Genomic DNA, 24,169 nt, shown 5'->3' with positions numbered 1-24,169 from the left:
AATGAAATCTGTTCTCTCACCTGTTGTTGAAGAAATAAGTAACCAATGCCTAACTGACTATTTCAGGGCCACTAGGCAAGTGGTTCCGTTGAAAGCTTGTAGACTTTTCAGTTACTTTTCAGTTCTCAGCATCTAGGATAATGGAAGGAAAAAAAGGTATATCGCCCTATAATCATTCCTGTCTCATGGGAATGCATCTCTTGCTATTGCCTGAATGTCCAGGATCAGGGACATGCACACTGGAAGTTGATGGTTCTCGCATGTGGCAAATGGGTCCACTTCTGGAAGTGGAAGCATGTTGGAAATTACTGACTTGAGAGGGGCTGAGCATGAACCCAACCTCTCGATACAACACATTGAAGTCGTATTGTCTACGACCAACAAATGTAGTCCCTTTTGGAGACTTCAGTTTTCCGAGATGGAAAGACAGCCAACAGCTCCAGGATGCTGATAGACAGTCCCTCCGAACAGGTGACCCTCTTCCCCACTACTACATGATCCTCCCAATGAACTAACTCCCAAACATATCAAGGAGGCATCTAGTATATGTATTATCACTCATAGAACGGTGGAGTCAGGTTGAAATACTGTATTCATAATTTCAACCCTTAATGGATGGACATGCTCACAAGCAGCAATAACAGATTTTGGGTGGACGATGGACTGACTCATGGTGAGTAACAATATTACGTGCCATCAGTTTAGGGCAATCCCACCCCTGTGATAAGGGTGTAAGCTACCGCTTTAAGTCCTGCATGTCGTAAAAGGCGACTAAAAGGACAGCTGCTACCTTGCAGTTTTACTTTTCAGTATAAGGCTAGGCCACTGCCAATAACTGTGGAAACTGCTGCTGTGCAGATGGACTTTTTAGGCAAAGGCGAGGCGCACCGCCAATAACTGTGGTTGATGACAGCAAGAGCATGCAGTTGTAGAAACCCCTTTGCCAAAAATAAGCCATGCCTGATGTTGCAAGGAAGGAAGTGGAGTAGGCGCACCAGGCAACCAACCTTTAATGTAGGGATAACGGTGGGTAAGAAGAAAATTGATTTGGGAGAATCAGGCGGGAAAGGGGTGCCATTACTTTTATAGCCCATAAATTCACTAATGGCAACTTTTAGACTGGCTAAAATCCACTGGGTAGCTTACGAAAGATTAGGTGAATTCTTGACCTCAAGACTTCTTTTTGTAAATTTGCTCATAAATATACCAAGGGGTTGCTGTTGGTTGTAGTTCTTTATCTTTTATGATATATTTCAGTTATAAATGTAATTTTGCAAAGAAATATTAGAGAAAAATGTATAAATCCAAAGAAGTTATTGCATCTTTGTTCTTGGTAAATTTACATAATATTTTACGTAAATTTACCGAACATGAAAATATCTTTAAAAGATACTTTCATATTCTAAACAACTTATTGGCTGTTTTTGAATTGTGTATTTATAAGGGTTATTTTGGTTTCGGTAAGCTGTTAAGTAGTTCTACCACAGGTTAATTAAACCCTTAGGAATTCATGGGATGACTAGCAACATAACTGCTAAAGGCTAAGAGTGATCAACTGAATTGCAATTTCAAGTTTTCCTACTTGAATTTAGTAACAAAAGCTTCATATACTTAAAAGGAAATGAAAAATTTACTTACCAATTAGTCTAGCTGTCTTATCAGACAGTGGTGCTGACACTGACAGTTCATCTGATTCTTCTTTGATGTCATCATCATCAGCAAAACCACCCTGTTCTTTCAATTTCTTTAGTTTGGCTTGCAACTCTGCCATCTTTGCATCATCTTGACGTTTTCTGGCAGCATTCTCTGATAGTGTCTGGAAAATAAAAAGGAGTCTCAAACCCTTGAAATTTTGAGGAAAAAAATTTTCATATACTGAGATGTTGCTGTTTATCTGCTGTAAACTTGTTTAGATATGAATGCCCTGTATTTATGATTGGGGAATAAATCACAACAAATAATTTATATTGGACTAAGAATGTAACCTAGTTTTTCCATTAAAAAAAATTACGGGTATATAAAACTTGGAATGTTAAATTATTTTTTTCACTGAAATTACTCATATGAAAAATAATACATCTGCTTAGCAAGAGTGCAAATGCCAAAATGCTCTATTAGAGACCTAATAATTTTATTTATGACCTAGTTTTGTTTTACTTATTTGTAAGTGTAAGTCTCAATAACTGTTGAGTTACTGAAGCCTTAATGTAAAGACATTATTTGGCATTAAACAGAAAAGAAATCTGTTTCTCCTTTGGTTGTAATACTATTAACAATACTTTTAGAATTCTCTTCGACATTTTTAACTTATTTAACTAGAAGATGGGATAAAGAGACGGAGAAAAAGAGGTTAGTAGTAAACGAGATTCATGATAAAATCTCAAGTATATGGTAATTTTTATTAGTTATTTTACTCAAATATTTTCCATCTTTATTGTACAGATCAGTAAAATTTATAGTTATTGTTTCTTTCATAATTTACCTTGCTTTCAACTCTAAAAATTATGTTAAAAAATTCATGGACGTTTTGTGAATTATTTGCTCAAAGCCACTTACAGGCCAGTAGATGTGAACAAATATGACGTTATTATGATATAACAAAGTTTCATGTATACTTACCTGGCAGGTATATATATAGCTATATCCTCTGTCGCACTGGCAGAATTTTCAAAACTCGCGGCAACCGCTAGATCACTGGTAGTTCAGGTGATCGCCACCCCGTTCCCGTGGCGCTGGCACTTGGAACCATTCCCATTTTCATCAGATTTTCTCTGAACCCTGTCTCCTGAGGGGAGGAGGGTGGGAATTTAATCATATATGCCTGCCAGGTAAGGATACATGAAACTTTGTTATATCATAATAACGTCATTTTCATGTATGACACTTACCTGGCAGGTATATATATAGCTGATTGACACATTTGGAGGAGGGTCAAAGACAGCAACATTGTTAGAGTTTAAAACTTAAAATAAATTTTTAAGTACTCCTTGGTTCCTTACCTGCTAAGGTAGCTGACTTCATAGGTCCTGCCTCTTAGCCTGCTTAACCTTAGTAGCTCTCAACTAGGATGTGACCTGAATGTTGAAGAAGCTATCAAAAGGGTCTGACAACTGGACGTGACCAATGCGTTGACAGAAAACCCTAGCCCTCTCTTACCACGGGCATTCATGCTAGGAATTGTAACACCACCTGAACCACACACACATACACCACCACTAACAAAACGACTTCAAAGACTGAAGAGGGAATATACCCTCTCAGACAACCATAAAAACACTATAACCTAATTAAAAACCCCCTAGCATGTAAGTAGGTTATGGGGTGGAAACTCCTTTGCCCAATACTGCCCATGAAGACACATAAGGGCCCAACGTTTGACAGTTGTCAAAAGTTGTCTTGATGTCTCTTAGATAATGGGAGGCAAAAAACTGAATTGGTCCTCCAAAACGTCGTCTCTATAAAATTCTTGAGGGCCATATTTTTCTTGAATGCTAAGGACGTAGCTACCGCTTTAACTTCGTGCGCCTTGACTTTAAGTAGTCCGAAGCTTCCCTCTTGGCAAAGCATATGTGCTTCTTAAATAGTTCACTAGGAAGAAGATGATAGCATTACGTCATGGGTCTACTAGGCTCTTCACTGAACACCAAAGAGATCCTAAGGTGCCTCAAATACTTTTGGTTCTTTCCACATAATGGCGCAAAGCCCTTTCTGGACAAAGAACTCTTTCCTGTTCCTGACCCATAAGGTTGGACAGACCCATAATTTTAAAGGACCTTGGCCAAGGATTAGATGGGTTCTCGTTCTTGGCCAAGAAGTCCTCCTGGAACGTGCACACTTCCTTGTTGTGTTTCCAGCGTATATCTTTATTAATCGCCTGAAGTTCGCTAATTCTTTTAGCCGTGGCCAAAGCAATAAAAAAAAAAAATGGTCTTCTTTGAGATATCTCTCAAAGACGCCTTACTTATAGGCTCAATCTTATTAGTGCCTAAGAACTTCAGTATGATATCCAGATTCCAAGAAGGGGCTCTGCATTGACTCTCCTTCCTTGTTTCAAAAGACCTGAGGAGGTCTCTAAGATCCAAATCATTGGAAATATCTAAGCCTGTGTGTCTAAACACCGTGGCCATCATACCTCTGTATACTTTGACCGTTTGATTTGACAAACCTGCTTCCTTCTTCAAATACAGGAGGAAGTCTGCAATTTGGGTCACAGAGGTACTGGATGAAGAAACCTTCTGCTTCTTGCACCACTACGGAAGGTCTCCCACTTCGACTGGTACGTCATAGTTGAGGCTCTTTGCGCTCTAGCCACTGCTTTGGCCACTTCTCTAGAAAACCCCCTCGCTTTGACAAATCTTTCGATAGCCTGAACGCAGTCAGACCCAGAGAGAGGGTGTTCTTGTGAAACCTGTCGAAGTGAGGTTGTTTGAGTGTATCTACTCTTGCGTGCAGTCTTCTTGGTGTGTCCACTGTCCATTCCAGTACCTCTGTGAACTAATTTTGGGCCGGCCAGTAGGGTGATATGAGAGTAAGTCTTGTCCCGTAACTCTCCCTGAACTTTTTCATGACCTTTCCTAAAACCTTGAACGGGGGAAAGTTGTAAGCATCCAGACCCGTCCAATCGCATTCTCCTATCCCCATGCAGTGAAGTTCTTCTTCTCGTTAGTGGATAGGACACCAACACTCCATAGTGGGTGTCGATGGTATGGGTACTGGGACAAGCCAATTAGGACGAAGTAATGATTGATCAGGAACAACCGAACTAAGCCCAGAGCGAAGTTCGTAACTGACTTGGGCGCTCTGACAGCTGCCGACTGACTGCGTTTGGTAGTGAGGCAAGTTGTCCAAGCATCCGAGCAAGTCACTTGACCTTTGCCCTAAAAGGGTAATGCCGAGAGACTAAACAAATCGTATTTGTTTGTCACCAATGTCAGACGGCGAGGAGATACTTCTCTAAAGGCATGAGCCCAACAGGCGAAAGTCAATTGCCTTTTAGAGACCGAGGTCCCCGATGACAAGACATCTCATAGCATAGTTGAATCTCAGCTAAGGAGAAACAACACTATGTGACGTTGAAGACGAAGGGGGACAGAGAATGCAACCTACGTCTTCACAGCCGAATCGAGAGAAGAATTCTCAAGATTCTGAACCTGTGCTTCCAAATGGCTGAAAACGCTAACCGCTATTTCATTGCTGTCCGGTGAGGAGTCGTAGTTGCAATGAAAGCGGGGCGCTTTTCAGTAATGAAAACACAGGGAAGTACTGCCTGAAGAACTGCTTCTCATGGGCTGAACATTTGGAAGTAGAGCTGGGTGGTCGAGGAGTAGGCGATGTCTTCCAATACATCTGTTGATTCGGGGTGAACAATGAACAATTGCACACCTACGAATACGAGATATTTTGAAGACAAACTCAGATGTCTGCAAAATCATTCGCATTATCGCATTGCAATGGAGCTGGAGACTAGTACAGACTTCTGTTACCATGCGGTAAACAGAAAGATGAAAGAGTCCAAGGGATATCTCTGTTGAAAATTCTCGCAATATCGAAGGCGATGACATCAAGCGTCACAGCAGTAGATGGTCCTTCAAGTATGCGAGAATCCCTGTTAATCAGAGACCTAAGTCCGTGATTGTTGGACAGAGATACGGTTCGGTAGTCAATCAATGCAGGGGAGAGAGACATAACCGACCGTGCATCTCGGAGAGCGAGCTGGTACTGAGCTGCTATCAGGCAGTTCAATACACAGTAGCTCTCGCTGACTCGTCATCCTGAGTTGCCAGGTAACCCATTCCAAGACGGAATGCGTTCGGCTAGAAACCACCGAGCATAAAAATACGCTCAAACAATTATATTTAAACGAAACGGAATTCGGTAAATACAAAAGCTGATTTGGTGTTGTCGTGACAATACCAATTATCTAAAATCGAAACTGGTAACTCCTGGGAGTTTTTAGGCAGCCCTGAGTTGCAGTTCAATTAAGATACTCGTAGTCTCGGTCACAATCCATAGAGTTAACTACGGCATGCGCCTACACCCCGGACAATTCAACTGCTTAACAGAATCATGTCGCGAGAGTAATATACGTAGTATATTTGTAGGTTTCTGTACAACGACCTCCATCCTAAATTCTTTTCCCCTCGAGGGATGAGAATAAGGATTGGAGATCGACCGCCTTCGTTCTCTAGTCAAGAGAGTGAAGGGGAAGTCTTCCCCGAAGGAAAGCTTCAATGGTGAACAGAATACTGAAGACGACATTTCAAGCCAAACTGGACGTTCCCGTCCGTTCTTCTCTATTCCAGGTTGGTCGCATACTGTGAGAAATTCTTCCTTCAGCAGCTGTCTTCTTCCAAATGCTAGAAATTCTAGGAATTCGAGCATTCGGCGAGGTTCCCAATTATCGTTGTAACAATTATCGGGGATTCTCGTCTCGCTCACTTTGGACTGTGGTCTCGCCTAAGTGTTAGGAGATCGTAAAAAAAAACTTGAACACTCTGAGAGTGCTAGAAAATCCGCAAAGAGGAATGCCAGCTCGTTCGCCCCATCTCTCAGGGCTTTGTCCATACAGGACATAATACTCCTTGGAACTCCTAAGTCAGTAGAGCCTTTACCATCCAAGGTATGACCCAACGCCCCCAAAGACCAGTCGAGGAAGTTGAAAACTTCGAAAGTCCGAAAAAAGCCCTTCAACCGATGGTCAAACTCCAAAGACGTCCACCAAATCTTGGCCGAGTGTAAGGCATGTCTACGAGAACTGTCAACGAAATTGGAGAAGTACCCCTGGGAGGAGGCAGGAACTCCCAGGCCAAGACTTTCCCCCGTAGCATACCACACTCCCGACTTCAAAGCCAACTTGGCTGGAGGGAAGGAGAAAGAAGTCTTCCCTGCTTCCCTCTTTTCCTTCAACCAAGCATTAATCCGGTGAAGCGCTTTCTTGGCCGTGATGGAGAGAGTCATCTTCAAGAAGAGTCATCTTCAAGAAAGAGGACTTCTAGGGGGTTTAGGTTCTCGTATACTGCGAAAGGGGGGACAACGGTGCTGAAGGTTGAAACTCCCCTTTGAACCGAGGCAGGAAGCAATTCGTCAGTCTCTTATAAACCGACGATGGCGCTTCCGCATTTCTCTCATCTTCAGAAATAAAGCCTTCTACGTCCTTTTCCGCTGAAGAAACATCCTGGATGCCGAAGTCCTGCTGTAAACTAGCAGCCAAATCCGGCTCCAAGACTTGTTTGGAATGGGACTGTGGGATCGAGTCCTGACGAGAAGAGTCCCGGTCTTGGGGAGGAGGACGGGTCAATGTCCTGCCGTCTGCGTCTTGCGTCCACCGCGTGAGTTGCATCCACCGGACGTTTTTCTAGTTTCTTCCTGCGTCCTGCGCTGTTGAGCGATCGTCCGTCTTCGATGGCAAACTGCGTCCTGTTTCCCGAGAGTACGAAGGACGAGAAGGAGGCGGCAAAATCTTGTCCTGCGTCCTCTTGAAGGTCTTGACGGGGAGAAACTTGTCTTTACGTCTGGAGGAAGGCTGATCGGTCGTTTCCCAAGACTTGACAAGATCGGCTAACTTAGCCTGCATCTCTCTCAAAAAGTTCTTAATGTCCGCTTCCTGACGGATCGCACGAGAAGGAGAGCGAAGACGAGCAGAGCTGAGACGAGGAGGAGAGCGGTCCTGAGGTCTACAAGACGGAGAGGAGACAGGGGAGTGCACCCACGACGAAGAAGGAGAATCTCTAACTGGAGAAAAGCCGCCAACAGAACGTCCTGCGTCCTCTCTCGAAAGATACGTTCTCTTCTTCTTGACGGGGATTGCGTCCTCATCAGCACTTAACGCTCGGGACTATTCCATCCTTCTTGAGCGTAGCGAAGTTCATCCTGAGACGAGGATGGTCTGTATGTCCTCTTGAGGGGACGTGATTCCTCCAAATAGCGCCGTTTCCTGCATGACGTAGAGCTATCGGAGGAGGACAAACACTTCCCAGTAACGTCTTTTCTATGGCGTACTGCTGCAGCCTGGGACGCAACAACAGGACTGCCTGAAGGGACGACTGATCGTGTGAAAACCCCTCTCGCCTCCCTTCGACTATCGACATACCTTCTCCCTTGGGTCTGGGAGCTTGGAAGCGGTCTAGGTCTAGGAGCACGAGAGAGACGGTCAGCCGCCCCCTCCACAACACTGTCCCTAACATTAAATACACCCACTTTATGCGATAAACACTGCATCTGATCGCCTATCGAAGCAAGGGCAGCAAACACTTTCACATATTGTGAATCCTCCTGTATCTGATCGCCGTCTCCTCAGATACAGTAGCGGGCGCAGGAGAAACCTGGGGAGAAGGTACTACAGGTTTTACTTGGGAAGGAGCTGGAGAAGACACAGTAATTGATTCATTCAAGGCTTTGCCAGATGAACCCGATCTTTCACTCCAGGACACTGATCTTCTAACACGATCTTTCCTGAATCTTTCAATATTTTAAGTGAGAGTTTTCCACTCTTTCTCAGTCAAATACTCACTAAACATAATACCTGAATCAGACATTTCAAGAAAAATACAAAAGCGATTGCCAATCTAACTTTCCAATACGATACCATCCGTCCATATACAGCGAAAAGTCAGCAAATGAGCTCGAAATTCTAGCAGGGAACCCTCAACGATGTTGACGGTTCAGCTGGCAGAGAAAATCTGATGAAAATGGGAATGGTTCCGAGCGCCAGCGCCACGGGAACGGGGTGGCGATCACCTGAACTACCAGTGATCTAGCGGCTGCCGGGAGTTTTGAAAATTCTGCCAGTGCGACAGAGGATATAGCTATATATATACCTGCCAGGTAAGTGTCATACATGAAAATGTAAAATAACCCACATAAAATCTTTTTTTGCAATAATACTTCAGGACATGTTTAGTTAGACATTAAAGATTTCAAATCCAACAATAACTAATTTCCTGAAAATTGGCAGTTGCCGCATCCCTTAAGGGGTACAGGATATAAATATACCAGGACCCTATGGTAAAAATACACATTCACAGATATATACAACAAAATATCAGAGCTGCTTTTATAGTGGGATCACCTAGGGACACTTTAATCTGTTACCTCGGTGAGCTACTGCATACCAAATTTATGAAAATGCATGACAAATCTAACACTGATGACAAGTATTCTTGAATAAAGCATGTAACAAATAGATAAGAATTTATATACAAACAAATGATAAAAACCCTCATTCAATAGTTAACATAAAAATATATATATTTCTATAACTTTAGTCATTTGGTTACATCCCACAGTCTTAACCACTTCCTTTCAGTATTAATTCCTGTTACAAATAAGAGTAATAGTACCTGTAAGAAATTTTTTTTTAGTTTATTATAAAAAAATTTGTACCTGTTGCATTCCCTGCAGGGTTTTCTTGAATGCCTCTATTTGATCATCTCGTATGGATATTTCAGAATTGAGATCAGCTTTGATGAGATCCACTTCATTCTTATACGCTTCCATTTGACATCGTAAACTATCATTTTCCTCCTGAAATAAGATGAAAAGCCCTTGGTAAATATAAACACTGAAAATGCATATGAAAGATGCAAATGAAGATGAAAAGTTCAATCTTGATGTTATAGCTATCAAGTACTAATACCTAAGAAAAACAATACAGTTCTGATAAATAGTATTCTACGTATAATACAATTAAAAATGTAAATGCCCTCAAAAATATAAAACAACTTTAAACAGAAAAATGATAGTTATAATAAATTAAGATTTTGTATATACTTACCCGGTAATCATATAGCTAAGAGCTTCCTACCTAAGGCAGCCTAACAATTGAAATTCTATGCTAGTGCTAGTTCCGGTTATGGTGTGGTTATAATGCCCCACCCACTACCGTGGAGTATATATAGGTAACAACCTGGCAGAGAGTTTTAATGTTTTCCACTCTAATGTCCATGCGAGGGGAGGTGGGTGGGCTCTGATCATATAATTACTGGGTAAGTATATACAAAACCATACTTTATTATAAAAATATCATTTTTGTATATGGAAATTACTCAGTATAAATATATAGCTGATTTCACATTTAAAAGAGGGTGAGAACCATAGACAATTTGTATCTTAATACATTAGGTATAGTGTAATGAAACTGAAATAATAGATTGCCCGCATAAAATAATATGCTTTTTGTTACCTTACCTAGTCAGTGAGCAATGCAGATAATTACTGCCTCTGGTTGGTGCTCCACTTGACCCGTAAAGTACATGGCTGTCTAGCCCGGAGTTGTCTCTATACGAGTGGGGGCTTTGGAGTCAGGAAGTACAACCATGTCTTGCAAAGCTAAAAAAGGTGCCCTTGCCCAGAATCCAATAACAACAATACACTACACCATAACCATAAAAGACTGTCACAACCAAACCATTAAAAATGGAACTGGTGGGCACTCTAGCCACAAATGTGCCTCCAGGCTTCCCAACGAACTTCATGCCTTATTCAAGGCGAAAATAAGCAAAGGGAAGTCAGATTCCCTATGCCTCCTCTCCCAACACCATGCCAGCCACAGAAATTGGTCCTAATATGTTACAGTTCTTGAAGACAGATTCTACATCCTTTAGGTAGTGTGAAGCAAATACTGATCTACACTTCCAGAATGTTGCTTGCACAAAATTAGTAAATGACATGTTATGTTTGAATGCAAGGGAAGTCGTGATGGCTCTCACTTCATGAGCCTTGACCTTCATAGCGACTAAATTGTCTTTCTAAATCTTTGAAGGTAATATCTAAAGGCCCCAACTGGACATAACCTCCTTTCCTCTTCCTCAGGTCTGAGAATATCCGTCAAATTCCTGATGGTGAATGAGCGCGGCCACGGATCGATAAGTCATTTTTTCCCAGAAAACCCAAAGGGAAGGAACATACAGCATCTTGTGAAAATCCGATCCTTTATTAATTGCTTGGATTTTGCTAACATGTTTTGCTGTTGCTAGAGCCACTAAAACGATGCTTTTCCTCGTTAGGTCCCTGAGAGAAGCTGACTAAATAGGTTCGAAAGGCTGCCGTGAAATCCATTTCAATACCACATCTAAATTCCAAGAGATGGTATCATAACTTATTTGTTTTGTGACATTCAAAGATTTAATAAGGTCCCTTAAATCTTGATTTGACGACAAATCCAGTCCTCTATGCTTACGGATTGAACTAAACATAGCTCTATATTCTTTGATTGTAGCCTTGAACACTTCCTGGACTTCCTCAAGTAAAGAAGGAAGTCAGCTATTTGACTTAAAAGTTTCAGAGGAGGACACTTTTTGTCTGTTTAACCACTCTCTGAAGGTAGACCACTTATACTGATATAATTTATTAAATGAAGGATGTCTGCATTAGGAGATAGCCTTTGCAGCTGCTTTTGAAAATCCATTCTATCTAACGAGGCACTCGACAGTCTTGATGGAACTTCTGAAAATGAGGCTGTCTGAGAAGATGCTGTTTTTGAGGTAATAGCCTGGGGAAGTCGACTAATCGTTGCATTAATTCTGGGAACCACTCTTTCCTGCCCAAAAGGGGGCCACTAGTCATTGTTATGTTCTGGTGAGAATCTAAGTTGTTTCTGACCTCCCTGATCATACTGAAGGGAGGGAAGGCATAGACATCCAGACCAGTCCAATCTTGTAGCATCGCATCCATCCTCCAAGCGAGAGGGTCCAGGACTGGCGAATGTGTTTCTTCGAAGTCACAAAGAGGTCTACTGAAGGCCGACCCCACAACCTCCAAAGGTCCTTGCATACTCTTTGATCTAAAGTCCAATCTGTCGGAAGGACCTGATTCGGGTGACTTAGACCGTCCGCTAGGACATTCATCTTCTCTTGGATGAAGAGAGTCAGCAACGACACCTGATTCTTGTCTGCCCAAAGTAGAAGTTCCTAAACCACTTGAAAAAGGGAAAAGGAATGTGTTCCCCCCTTGTTTCTTGACATACGACAGAGCTGTTGAATTGTTGGAGTGTATAGTCACTGTTTTCCCTCGAACTAGGTGGGGAAAAGGCTCGCAGTCCTAGAAAAATCACTCTTAACTCCTTTACATTGATGTGGGAACTTTTGAACTCCCCCGGCCAAGTTCCTGACACCTCCCTGCTCCCCAGATGAGCTCCCCAACCTACGTTTGAGGCATAGGAATACAAGTCTACGTCTGGGTTCAACAGTAGAAGAGACTTTCTCTCTTGAAGTCTTTCTTCTGATGGTCTTTCTTCTTTCTTGATTTCTGGTGTTACTGGGAATACGAATGAGTCTTGAGAAGTTTTCTTGCTCCAATTTTCTTTTAGAAAAAATTGAAGTGACCTCATGTGGAGCATCCTTAGTTACACAAACTTTTTGACTGAGGCCAGCATTCCCTGAAGACTCATCCATTAGGCCGCCGAGCATTCCTGAAGGGACAGAAATCGTGTGACATAAAGGGAACAAGAGTTTATCCTTTTGGAGGAGAGAAAAATCCAAAAATTCCGAGCGTCCAGAATCATTCCCAAATATAGAATCCCTTGAGCAGGAATGATCCGAGATTTTTCCATGTTCATCAAAATACCTAGTTTCTTTGTAAGAAGGAGAGTTTTTGATAGACTTTCCATGCATTTGTCCTCTGAGTAGCCAGTCGTCCAAATAAAACGAGATGTTCACTCTTAACAGATGAAGCCACTTTGCCAGTGGAGCCAGTATGTGAGTAAAGACAGACCTATGGCACTGTCGACAGGTCAAAGCATAACACCAGGAATTGGAGAACCTTTCCTTGGAGAGAGAGAGAGAGAGAGAGAGAGAGAGAGAGAGAGAGAGAGAGAGAGAGAGAGAGAGAGAGAGAGAGAGAGAAACTTTCTGGAATCCAGATGTATAAGGATATGGAAATATGCATCCTTCAAGTCCAGGTCACCATCCAGTCCCCTCGACGTATGGAGGACACGATCAACTGATTGTTCTCCATATGGAATTTTGTTGTGAGAATGAAAAGATTAAAAGTGCTCACATCTAAAACCGGTCTCCAGCCCCCGATGTTTTGGGGACCACAGAGATTTTGTTGTAAGATCTCTCCAAGTTTTGATCCGCTTACTATTTCTACTGCTCTCTTGCAAAGCAGTGACTACCTCTTGAGAGAGTAGTAAACATTTCTGATTTTGCTGAGTGGCCGGTAATGTTATCGGCAACACCTTGACTACCCAAGGTTCTGCTCCTCTCAAACTCCATTCTCTCCAAAATAGGCACAATCTGGCTCCTACAGGTGCACGAAGACATGCTCCTCACTTCTTACTTGTTGTCTTGTAGGTAGTTTTCTTAATAGACCTGGTTGGAGGTCATAGGTTAGTACAGGATCTTTGCTGCCTCTCTAAATTGCTCCATGAAAATCTTGGGGTTGAAGGGGAGAGAAAGACCTATTAGGATTAAAATTGACGCTCCCTAGAACACTTTGACGACTGTACCAAAAGATCATTGGTTGATTTCTTCTGTAGCAACGACAAAATCTAAAATATACTAGTTCTTGCGGGAAGAGGTGTTTCTTGTCCAGTGGGGCAAAAAGCAAAGCCAACTTCTGTGTTGTGGTTATGCCTTTAGTAGTGAAAGAACACCACAAACCCCTCTTCTTCAGGATACAAAATGAGATGAGAGATGCTAACTCCGCTGATTCGTCTCAAACTGTCTTGTCTGAACATGACAGTACCCCTAGCAAGTCTGCTGCGACATCTTCTACAATCACTGAGGCATCTTCTACCTTCCTCGCTAATGCCCTGATTGTCCAATCTAAGAAGCTATATACGTCTAATACTTTGAAAATACTTTTAGTGAGGAGATCCATTTCCGAGGACAAAAGCATAATTTTGGCTGATGAAAAGGCTGAATCCCTGGCAGAGTCGATGAGGGCCGAGAAGTCCCCCTGGGAGGATGCAGATGCTCCCAGGGAAGGGAATTCTCCAGTGTCTTAAAAACAGTGACTTCTTTATCAGTTTGGCAGGCAGGGTGGCAAAAGAAGCTGACCAGGAGTCCATGTCTCTAAAAACTTTCTTCATTGACGAAGAGAGTACCAACTTGAGTAGGGCCAAACTATCTGAAGCGGGTTTCCTCATGAGGAAAGTCAAAGCAGTGATACAGGAGCAGCAGGCAAGAAAAAATCTGGAAAGTTGTTGAGAAAATACCTTAACAACGCCGAGTAGGAAGACGAAGGACTTGTATCCTGTTCCTCCTCTTCCTCATCCAAAGAGATAGGCGATAAATCAGCTTCTGTTTGAGAATGTGTTGGAGCTTTCCGCAATAAAGACATAATGTCATCCAATTACTGTTTAAGAGGAGCAAGCGAAGGATCGGCAGTCGAAGAATACGATCGTTCGGCTGAGAGACCGCCGCATCGTATCAGGAGAATCATGTCCAGGAGCCCGAGGTAATTCCAATATAGGTCTGGATATTGAGACCAATGAAACTCACTTCGAAAGATCTGTCTTAAGCTTAGCAAAAACATACTGTTGAGCCATACAGGTGAAAGACTACGGGCTGTCCCAGGCAGATTGAGAACAAGGGCCGATGCAGGTGGCGACACAGTGTAGCTGCACAAAGGTTATGGACTGAAGACATCCTCTTTCTTCCTCTTAGAAAGAGGAGGAAACTTATCTACATCCTAGGACACTTTCTAGAGGGGGCGTGACACGTCTTGAAAACTCTCATGACGACTCGTTAGGACATGAGCGAAGTTCCGCGTTGGCCGAGTGCATTTCGCGCTCAGCTACTAATCCGGGTCTGGAGTTCGATTCTCGGCTTGGCCAACGTGGACCCAGAGGAATTTATTTCTGGTGATAGAAATTCATTTCTCGATACAATGTTATTCGGATCCCACAATAAGCTGTAGGTCCCATTGCTAGGTAACCAATTGGTTCCTAGTTACTTAAAAATATCTAATCCTTTGGGCCAGCCCTAGGAGAGCTGTTAATCAGCTCAGTGGTCTGGTAAAACTAAGATATACTTAACTTTAGGACATGAGCTATCTGACTCCGACGACAGATCATGGACACTGAATGAGACACTTTTCAGCGGCACTCTGTCGAAACCTGGGGATCGCCAGCAGGTTTGACTTAGGGGGCGACTGCCTGGGGGCTAACCCCACCGGCCTCACTGCGACCTCTCTGGTATGTCTTCTCCTAAGTACAGGTGAGCGGGACAGTAACCTTGTCTAGGAGCACTGGTGGGCCGGAGAGCCACCTCCTCTACACAATCACTATGCACTTCACTAGCATTTTGATTGCCTTTTTCCATTAAGGCTTTAACAGAAGCACCAAGTTCCATCAACGCACTCGCTAAAAATTTGAACTTATCAAATTTTGACTCGAGACTAGCAAAGGTGGGATCGGGAGCAAGCGAACCTGGAATAGGAGTTAGTGATACAGGAGCAGGAGGAGAAATGACTGGAGGAATTACAGGTGAAACAATCATGTTATTGTCTACCAATTCAGCAGCTTGAACATTATCTAGACTAGATCTACTTTCTGCCCTAGCAGCTGCTTTCCTCTTTCTGTCATGATGGGACCTAAATAATTTCCATTTCTTATCATCCCAATCACAACATTCAACACAAGTATTCTCTTTCTTGTCTTACAACCATCTGCACAAAACCTAACACTAGTTGTGCTAGAATCTGACATAATGGAAAGAATGCGCTAACACAAAACAACACAAAGTACTTCACTGAGAACTAAGAATTCATCAACACAATCTGTTGAAAAAAGGGCTGCCTAAAAACCACCATGTCATCGGGAGCCAGCAGAAAACGAATTGAAACTCTCTGCCAGGTTGTTACCTATATATACTCCCCTGTAGTGGGCAGGGCATTCTAACAACATAGTAACCAGAACAAGCGCTAACGTAAAATTTCAATTGTTAGGCTGTCGTAGGTAGGAAGCTCTTAGCTATATAATTACTGGATACGTTCCATATACAAAACTTACCTTTAGGTAATCATGCTGCCTACTCTTCTTCTTGGGAGGCTGTATATTATCATCTTCATCAGAGACATCCATCTCTTCAGTGTCTTCTTTGTCCGACTCATCCAGTTGTATCTCTTTTATCTCCTGATGCACCAACAAAATACAAAATAAAAAGGATAACTAAGTTAATAAGGGTTAACATAAAGAGAGCTCCATCCATAGCAAAGTTTGAGCGTTCACAAAATTATGCAGAAAAACATTTTTTTTTCTCAAGTCAAGTTCACCGTCACACTGCACAGAGAGAGAGAGAGAGAGAGAGAGAGAGAGAGAGAGAGAGAGAGAGAGAGAGAGAGAGAGAGAGAGAGAGAGAGAGAGAGAGAGACCTTGAAAAATAATACTTTAACTATAAAAGCTAAAAAGAGAACTTTCCCAAAGAATAATGACTAATAACTTATTTTTTAAAGTAATATACCAAATTTTTAACTAATTTGTATTTTTCATAACTAACAAACCTGAGGTCTTAACATTAGGATTTACTAGTGCCAAGCTGGAAACCGGTAGAAATTAAAATTAACAGCTTGTGAGATCCAAGGGATATTTGGCATCTATACCAAGGTCCACGGGGCAGTGTATACCCAGAATGCCCTCGGTGTCCTGTGACCCACCAATTATATTTCTAACACAGTTTAGACTGCTAGAGGGTTGGTTCAAGGTGGGCCTTTACCTGTTAAGACCTCAGGTTTGTTAGTTATGAAAAATACAAATTAGTTACAAATTTGGTATTTGTTCATATACGGAACAAACCTTTGGTCTTAACATTAGGATAGACTTACTTATTGGAGGGAGGTAAGTCTCTGTAACTGACTGGGAGTTTGCCACCTTATCCATTTCCGAATATTAGGGGAATTCCAAGAGAATGGACAATGAACCTAGAACCAAAGATATAAGCGAATCTATTGGTTTCCCTCACGGGTCTGATACCATTCTATGGTTTAACCATTTATGGGAGAACAGAGAACCTTCCCTTCTCACAAACTACTCTTGTCCCTTATATCTGGATCCACCCTCACCCCTCTCTTCCCTATTATCTAGAGGGGTGTGTTGCTACTGAAAAGTATACCATAACCTAAGATAATTTCACAGTATGGCTGACCACCTCACCTGCATCTAGTCCGTTCCAGCATATGACAGTACTCTCCTTCATACTGCCCGTAGGTAAAGGAGTAGAAAGAAAGTAGTAAAGAAAAAAGAACAGTCATCCCATTCATTCTACTTTCATACCTTTATCTTAGACTAGACAAACTGACCCGCCAGGGGTACTGGATGAGCTATATCACTTGTTGGGCCGCCACCACTGGACCCAAGGAAAAAGTGTCCAAGGATCTATGGCCAACGTCTTTTAAATAAAATGAGGTGAAAGTTGTTTGGCGTTTCCAAACACCATTTTTCAGAATTCTCTCCACAGATATGTTCTTCTTAAATGGCAAAGAAGCACTCAAGCCTCTGATGTCATGAGCTCTAGCTCTCTCCTGGCTATTTGACCCCCTGTCTTCTGTCATGTAGGCATTCCTGATTGTCTCCCTTAGACAAAATGATGTACTCCTGGACACTTCCTTCTTGTTCCGTCCTGTACTTATGAACAACCTCCGGCACCCCGGCCTGAGGTGCCTTGTCCTTCTTAAGTACTCTCTTAGTACATACCCTGACAGGGCACAGAAGCATCTCATCTTTGTCATTGTCTACAAAGTCTACCAAGGAAGGTATGGAAAAGGAGTCGAATCTGCCGTCCATTATTGCTGGGTTTTGAGTCTTGGCCACGAATTCTGGAACAAACTCGAATACCATTGACTTCCAACCTCTCGAGTGCTTTATGAGATATGACAGGCCATGTAGCTCCCCCACCCTTTTGGTTGTAGCTAGGGCCAATAAGAAGACTGTCTTTAGTGTCAGGCTCCTATCTGTGGACTGCCTTAGTGGTTCGTAGGGGGGTTTTGTCAGAGTACTCAGTACCATGGTCAGATCCCAATCTGGGGCTTTAAGTTCCTTTGGTGGACATGACTGTTCAAAGCTCTTCATCAGCATGGCCAACTCCCATGAAGACGAAATATCCACCCCTTTCATTCGTAAGACTAAGGCTAGAGCAGCCCTGTACCCCTTCAAGGCAGACACAGACATATGCCTTACTGTCCTGAGATATACCAGAAAGTCTGCTAACTGCTGAATAGTGGTACCGAGTGGAGACAAGTTCCCTCTATGACACCAATCACAGTATGCCGACCACTTTCCTTGGTATAGTGCCACAGATGATTTTCTGATATTTCCTACCATCTGAGTTGCTGCTTTTTGCGAAAACCATCTCACTCGGAGGAGATACTAGACAGTCTCCACCCGTGAAGCAATAGGGACTTCACCGACTGGTGGTACCTCTCCATGTGCGGCTGACATAGTAGGTTGTTCCATGGGGTTAACTCTATCGGCATGTCTATTAGGAGTTCCAGCAGGTCTGGAAACCACTCTGCCTTCGGCCATAAAGGAGCTACCAGGGTCATTTGGAGGTTCTGAGATCGCATTACCCCGTTCAGAACCTGACGGATTAGACAAAATGGAGGAAATGCGTACACATCCAGATTGTCCCAAGGGTGTTGTAGCTTACGTTCTGCTACTGCCTCTACGTCTGGGACTACCGAACAATACACTTCCAACTTTTTGTTGTACCTGTTTGCAAATAGGTCTATGATCGGCCTTTCCCACAACATGAGCATCCTGTCCACTAGTTCTCTACAGCCCACTGATGAAGTCGAACTGTCATCACATGTAACTGCCGAGAAACTAGGCCTCCTTGTTTGTTTATATAAGCTACTACTGTGGTGTTGTCTGACATCAATACTACTGAATGTCCCTTCACTCTCTCCCTGAATTCCTGTAGAGCTAGAAACGCTGCTTTTAACTCCAGCACGTTTATATGGAGTTCTCTGTCCTCGCAACTCCATTTTGCTGACACCATCAACTCCTCCATATTGGCTCCCCAGCCTTCTAGTGAAGCATCTGAGAACAGCAAGAGGTCCAGGGAGGGTTGTTGAAGGGGGTACACCCACTGTCAAATTGTCGTCGTTCACCCACCATAGCAAGTCTTTCCTCACTTCTGCCGACAAGGGAATTTGCTCGTGCGGGTGATCTACTATTGGAGACCAAAACTCCTTCATCCTCCATTGTACAGATCGAAGGTGTAGCCTCCCTTGTGGTACTAACTTCTCCAAGGAAGTTAGGATTCCCAGTACTACCTGCCACTGCCTTGCTGGCTATGTTTGTTTTCCCAGAAAGGCATTCACCACCTGTTTGCATTTCATTATTGTCTGGTCTGTCGGGAATACTTTGGGCTTTTATCGTGTCTATAACCATTCCCAGATACTACAAATGTTGACTTGGATTCAACTGCGACTTCTCCTGATTTATCACAATAACTAGACTGTGACAAAACTGCAGGAGGGTCGCCCTGTCCCTGAGTAATTTCTCTCTGGACTTTGCTATCACCAGCCAATCGTCTAGATATCTTATTAGCCTGATCCCCTGAGCATGCGCCCACGTCGACACAAGAGTAAACACTCTTGTAAAAACTTGAGGAGACGTTGTCAATTCAAAGCACAGGACTTTGAATTCGAAAGCTTTCTTTGCAAGACTGAAGCGGAGAAATTTCCTTGAAGACTGATGGACTGGTATCTGAAAGTATGCATCCTTCAGATCGATTGTCAGCATAAAGTCCTTGATCCTGACTGCTTGTAGAACCGTTTTTGGAGTTTCCATTTTGAAACTGGTTTTTCTTATAAACAGATTCAATGTTGACAGGTCTATTACTGTCGTCCACTCCCCATTGGCTTTGGGTACCAGGAAAATCCTGCTGTAAAAGCCTTTTGACGGACTGCATACTTGATCCACAGCCCCTTTTTCCATCATCTTCTTCACTTCCTCTTGCAGAATAATGGCCTTCTGTTCTGTCAGGGGCGGGGTTACCTCGAACGGAATCAAATACCCGACCCTGAGCACATCCTGCCACACCTTCCAGTGATTTGCCAGGAACCCCCCACTGGTGTGGCCGAGTGATGAGAGGCGCCCATCCTATCTTCTTGAGCCTCTCCCTCTTTCTCTGTTGTTTCTATTGTGAAAGGGTCGATGAACTAACCTCTTTGGGGAAGAGGGTCTTGTTGCTCTATTAGGGATGTTATGTCTCACTCTCTTCTTCCGAGGTATTTGCTGTTGCCTTACCTCCATAGAGGTAGCTTGACTGTTATATGTTTTCCTAACTGCCTGCTGTACCAGTGTCCATCCTTCTTCTATCTATAGCCTCTTCCCGTATGACCTCTGGCAACAGCAATTGCGACTCCAAGATATCCCCATAGCTAACAGGGAATCCAAATCAACAGTGCGGCTTAGTCTAGCCAACGCTGCATCTCTCCTCATTAACAGGATATTTTCCCAAACATTGGCACTTAAGTTTGTCACGTACACAATCGCTTTGGAACCTGATTGTAGTAATCTAATGAACAATGATTCATCCACTACCTTTCTTGTCACTTCTGAGAATGCAATCTTCGCCACTGCTGTCGACCAAAGATCTAACCAAGAAGCAGTCAAAGACAGAAGAAGCTGTTGCTTCTAACGTAGCAGCCTCTTGGTAAGTCATCGATGGGCCACCATTTTAACCTGACCTAAGGTTAATCCAGGCCTTAACCTTACCAGATTAGGGTTCACTTGCCTAGACAGCAAAGGGACCGTCGGTGTCGTATATTTCCTTTGTTTCATCATTGGAGGAGGAATGAATTTAAATGATCTATTAGATCTTAAGGAATTATCTCTTCCTGCAGTCCGTGCGTTTACGTGTTGTAAAACAGAGTCCGCATGACTCGAACAAGGCAATTCATACGACACCTTGGTATCCTTTTTCAATCCAAATACCATGTCAATTCCCAGAGGAAGCATACTGGCAGGCGTTCCTGTCTTCTCCGAAAGGTTATTGAATTGACGAATCAAATCAATCACCTCAGCATACGAGGCCAGAAACTCTTGGTTTTCTCCTTCCTCCGGCTCTAACATACTGTGCTCCGCCAGAGGGGATGTTATCTCACCCCTATCATCTGACAAACGGCCGGGAATTTCGCAGCCGCCTGCCCCTACGGCCGCGGCCTCTTTGATCTCTGATGGCCGCCGGCTTGATCCCGAATAGTCAGCAGGGGAACGAGAATGCCTCACTCTTTCCCTGCTCACGGATCTAGAGCAAGAATCTCGTCTAGACCTCCAAGATGAAGGCTCCCTTGAAAGTGAGATAACTTCATCTCTATTAGGATTGCTATCGTTTCCGAGCGTCGGAGAATTCAGCCTCGATCTTTCATCCAGGCGGACAACCCCTTCCAACAATGTATCAGACGAGGTTGCCAACTCTCTATTCTTTGTTCTTTTAATAGGAGCCTTATCATCCTTTGTCCGTATTTTAAATGGCCTTACGGGCGAAACTGGAACCTGCATTCTATTCTTTGCTACACTTTTCGCCGCCAACGTTGATTTTGCCAGCGGTATCGTAGTCTTTGTAATCTGTACTGGCAACTCTGCGTCGGCCACTAGTCCACTGCCCGTCGCCTCTCTTGCTTGTTCGGACTCTTGCAAACGGCTTCGTCCGCTAGCTTTATGCTTACCAGCCACTGACTTCCTGACTTTCCTGCTGACTGGGATACGACAGTCCTGGTCTGAAGAGGAAGAAGAATTCACTCTTCTCCTCTTAGCCCGAGGATCAGTACGAATTCCCGAATCCTCCAACGCTTGACTGGCGCTCGCCGTGACGTCATCGAACTTAGCAATGACGCCAAACTAGAGGGAGAAGACGAATCACGCCTTTTCTTTTTGTCTTTCTTAGCCATTCTCTTCTCTATATCCTGTAATTTCTTCATTACAGTGTGTACTGCCGAGTCAGAAAGCGTATTTGAGTCCAGGTGCAGCGAAGTAGACTGAGAAGCAGTAGTCTGTGACGTCATCGCGTCTGCCATATCGGTGTGTGACGTATGTTGTGACATCACCAATCTTGTAGGAAGAGACTGTGCGGCTTACGTTTGCCGCCAAACTACCCCCCACGTTCTGCATCGCCGTAAACAGAATTTGATGGCATAGCCACGGCATTATTTCCCATAAATTGCAAGCCAGGGGGATGAGGAACATTCAGCGCTGCCAGACCCTGCTGGAATCGTGACGCCATATAATGTGACAGCAAACCCTCCAAGGTTGGTACGCCTGGTAGGCATAGCGCTGCCCACGTACCTTCCATCCTATGTGCTTCGGGAGCCGGCACCTGGAACAAAGATGGCGATCCTCCCCCCCTACCTGCTGGGAACAAAGGAGCGTAAATATTATGCATAAAATTACCCAAAACCCCTCCTGAAATTTCCGATAACGAATCGCTAGGAGAAACCGAAGGGGTATGGGACAAATCAAAAGCAGGTGGCGAAACATATGGAGCAGTCTGGTTTATTGCCAATACAAAAGAAGCCGGTAAGGTTTGGTCATCCAAAGATGGCGTCACCTCCTTCCTATTGTACTGGCTTTTCTCATAAAACTTTTTCCACGGTTCCACCGACCAACCGCAACAAACAGAACATGGATTAGTAATCGTACACACGTTTTCCCTGCACCTACTACACCTTGGATGAGGATCCGTCGACACCGAAGTTAGGAATCTAGAACAGGGAAAGCCACTGACTCCAGGGCATTTCCTTTGTCTCCTCTTCGACACGGCAGAAGATCCCGATGGTGAAGTGAAAATTTCCATCTTACCACTTACACGCTCTTACCGATCACACTCACACTGAGCACACTCAGAGAAAGAAAAAGTAATACAAAAAATGAAACTGAAATGGATAAAAAACGAGCAAACTGAAAACCGGCTTTAAATCAGATAGACAGTAAACACGTCTTATCTTAACCCTTAAACGCCGAAGCGGTAAAATAAAAATTGTCTCCCATGTGCCGGAGGTGTTTCGGAGTGAGCGCGGAAGCGGAAAAAATATTTTTTTCAAAAAATCACAGTGCGCTTAGTTTTCAAGATTAAGAGTTCATTTTTGGCTCCTTTATTTGTCATTGGCTGAAGTTTAGTATGCAACCATCAGAAATGAAAAAAAATTATCATTATCAAAAATAAATAATGCGATATATGATAGCGCAAAAACGAAATTTCATATATAATTGTATTCAAATCACGCTGTGCGCAAAACGGTTAGAGGTAACAAGTTACTTTTTTTTCGTTTTCAAGATTAAGAGTTCATTTTTGGCTCCTTTATTTGTCATTGGCTGAAGTTTAGTATGCAACCATCAGAAATGAAAAAAAATTATCATTATCAAAAATAAATAATGCGATATATGATAGCGCAAAAACGAAATTTCATATATAATTGTATTCAAATCACGCTGTGCGCAAAACGGTTAAAGGTAACAAGTTACTTTTTTTTCGTTCTAATGTACACTAAATTGCAATCATTTTGGTATATAACACATTGTAAAACGATAAAAGCAACACAGAGAAAATATTATCACAAAATAATGCATGAATTCGTAACGCGCGGACATAAACAAATATTTTTTTCAAAAATTCACCATATAAATATATATTGTCCTAGAGACTTCCAATTTCTTTCAAAATGAAGACAAATGATTGAATATTACTATACTGTAAGAGTATTAGCTTACAATTGCAGTTTTCGACCATATCTGACGAGTTAAAGTTGACCGAATGTCGAATTTTTTTATATACTTTTTTTATATGCAATTATTTCAGAAGTTAGAAAAGCTACAACCTTCAAATATTTTTCGTTTTATTCTACATGAAATTGCGCACATTTTCATATATAAAACTCTATGAAATGCCTAATATGAAACAGAGCAAATATTCCGAGAATGGGACATACGCATTTCGGAGATTCGTGGCGGAGAATCCGCGGGCGGAGGGAAAAGGCAAAGGTTTTTTTTTTTTAAATTTTTCACCACAATTAACACCCTTTAAATTAGTGCTAGGGAAAGAAAAGGAAAAAAAAAGAAACTTCGAATTTGTTTCAAGATTAAGATAAATGACTGAATATTACTAGACTGTAAGAGTTTTAGCTTACAATTGTGTTTTTCGACCATTTCGGTAGAGTCAAAGTTGACCGAACGTGGTTTTTTTTCTATTTATCGTGATTTATATGCAAATATTTCAAAAATGAGAAA

The 24,169-nt window shown here is 42.8% G+C and overlaps 1 protein-coding gene across 2 annotated transcripts in view; it reads right to left on the bottom strand.

The window, feature by feature from the left end:
- LOC135195022 (ecto-NOX disulfide-thiol exchanger 2-like) overlaps positions 1 to 24,169 on the bottom strand; it is a 200,809-nt gene that overhangs the window by 18,702 nt on the left and 157,938 nt on the right. For both annotated transcript variants that reach the window (XM_064221323.1, XM_064221321.1), the window contains exons 13-15: positions 15,953 to 16,075; positions 9,382 to 9,522; positions 1,639 to 1,816 (exon numbers count right to left, since the gene is read on the bottom strand). In XM_064221323.1, coding sequence (XP_064077393.1) covers positions 1,639 to 1,816; positions 9,382 to 9,522; positions 15,953 to 16,075 — 442 coding nt within the window. The remainder of the gene's footprint in view (positions 1 to 1,638; positions 1,817 to 9,381; positions 9,523 to 15,952; positions 16,076 to 24,169) is intronic.

Source organism: Macrobrachium nipponense, chromosome 15 (assembly GCF_015104395.2).
Source record: "Macrobrachium nipponense isolate FS-2020 chromosome 15, ASM1510439v2, whole genome shotgun sequence".
Classification (NCBI taxonomy): Eukaryota; Metazoa; Arthropoda; class Malacostraca; order Decapoda; family Palaemonidae; genus Macrobrachium; species Macrobrachium nipponense.
Note: the sequence above shows the minus strand (reverse complement) of the source record. Positions and strands in the feature narration are given on the sequence as shown.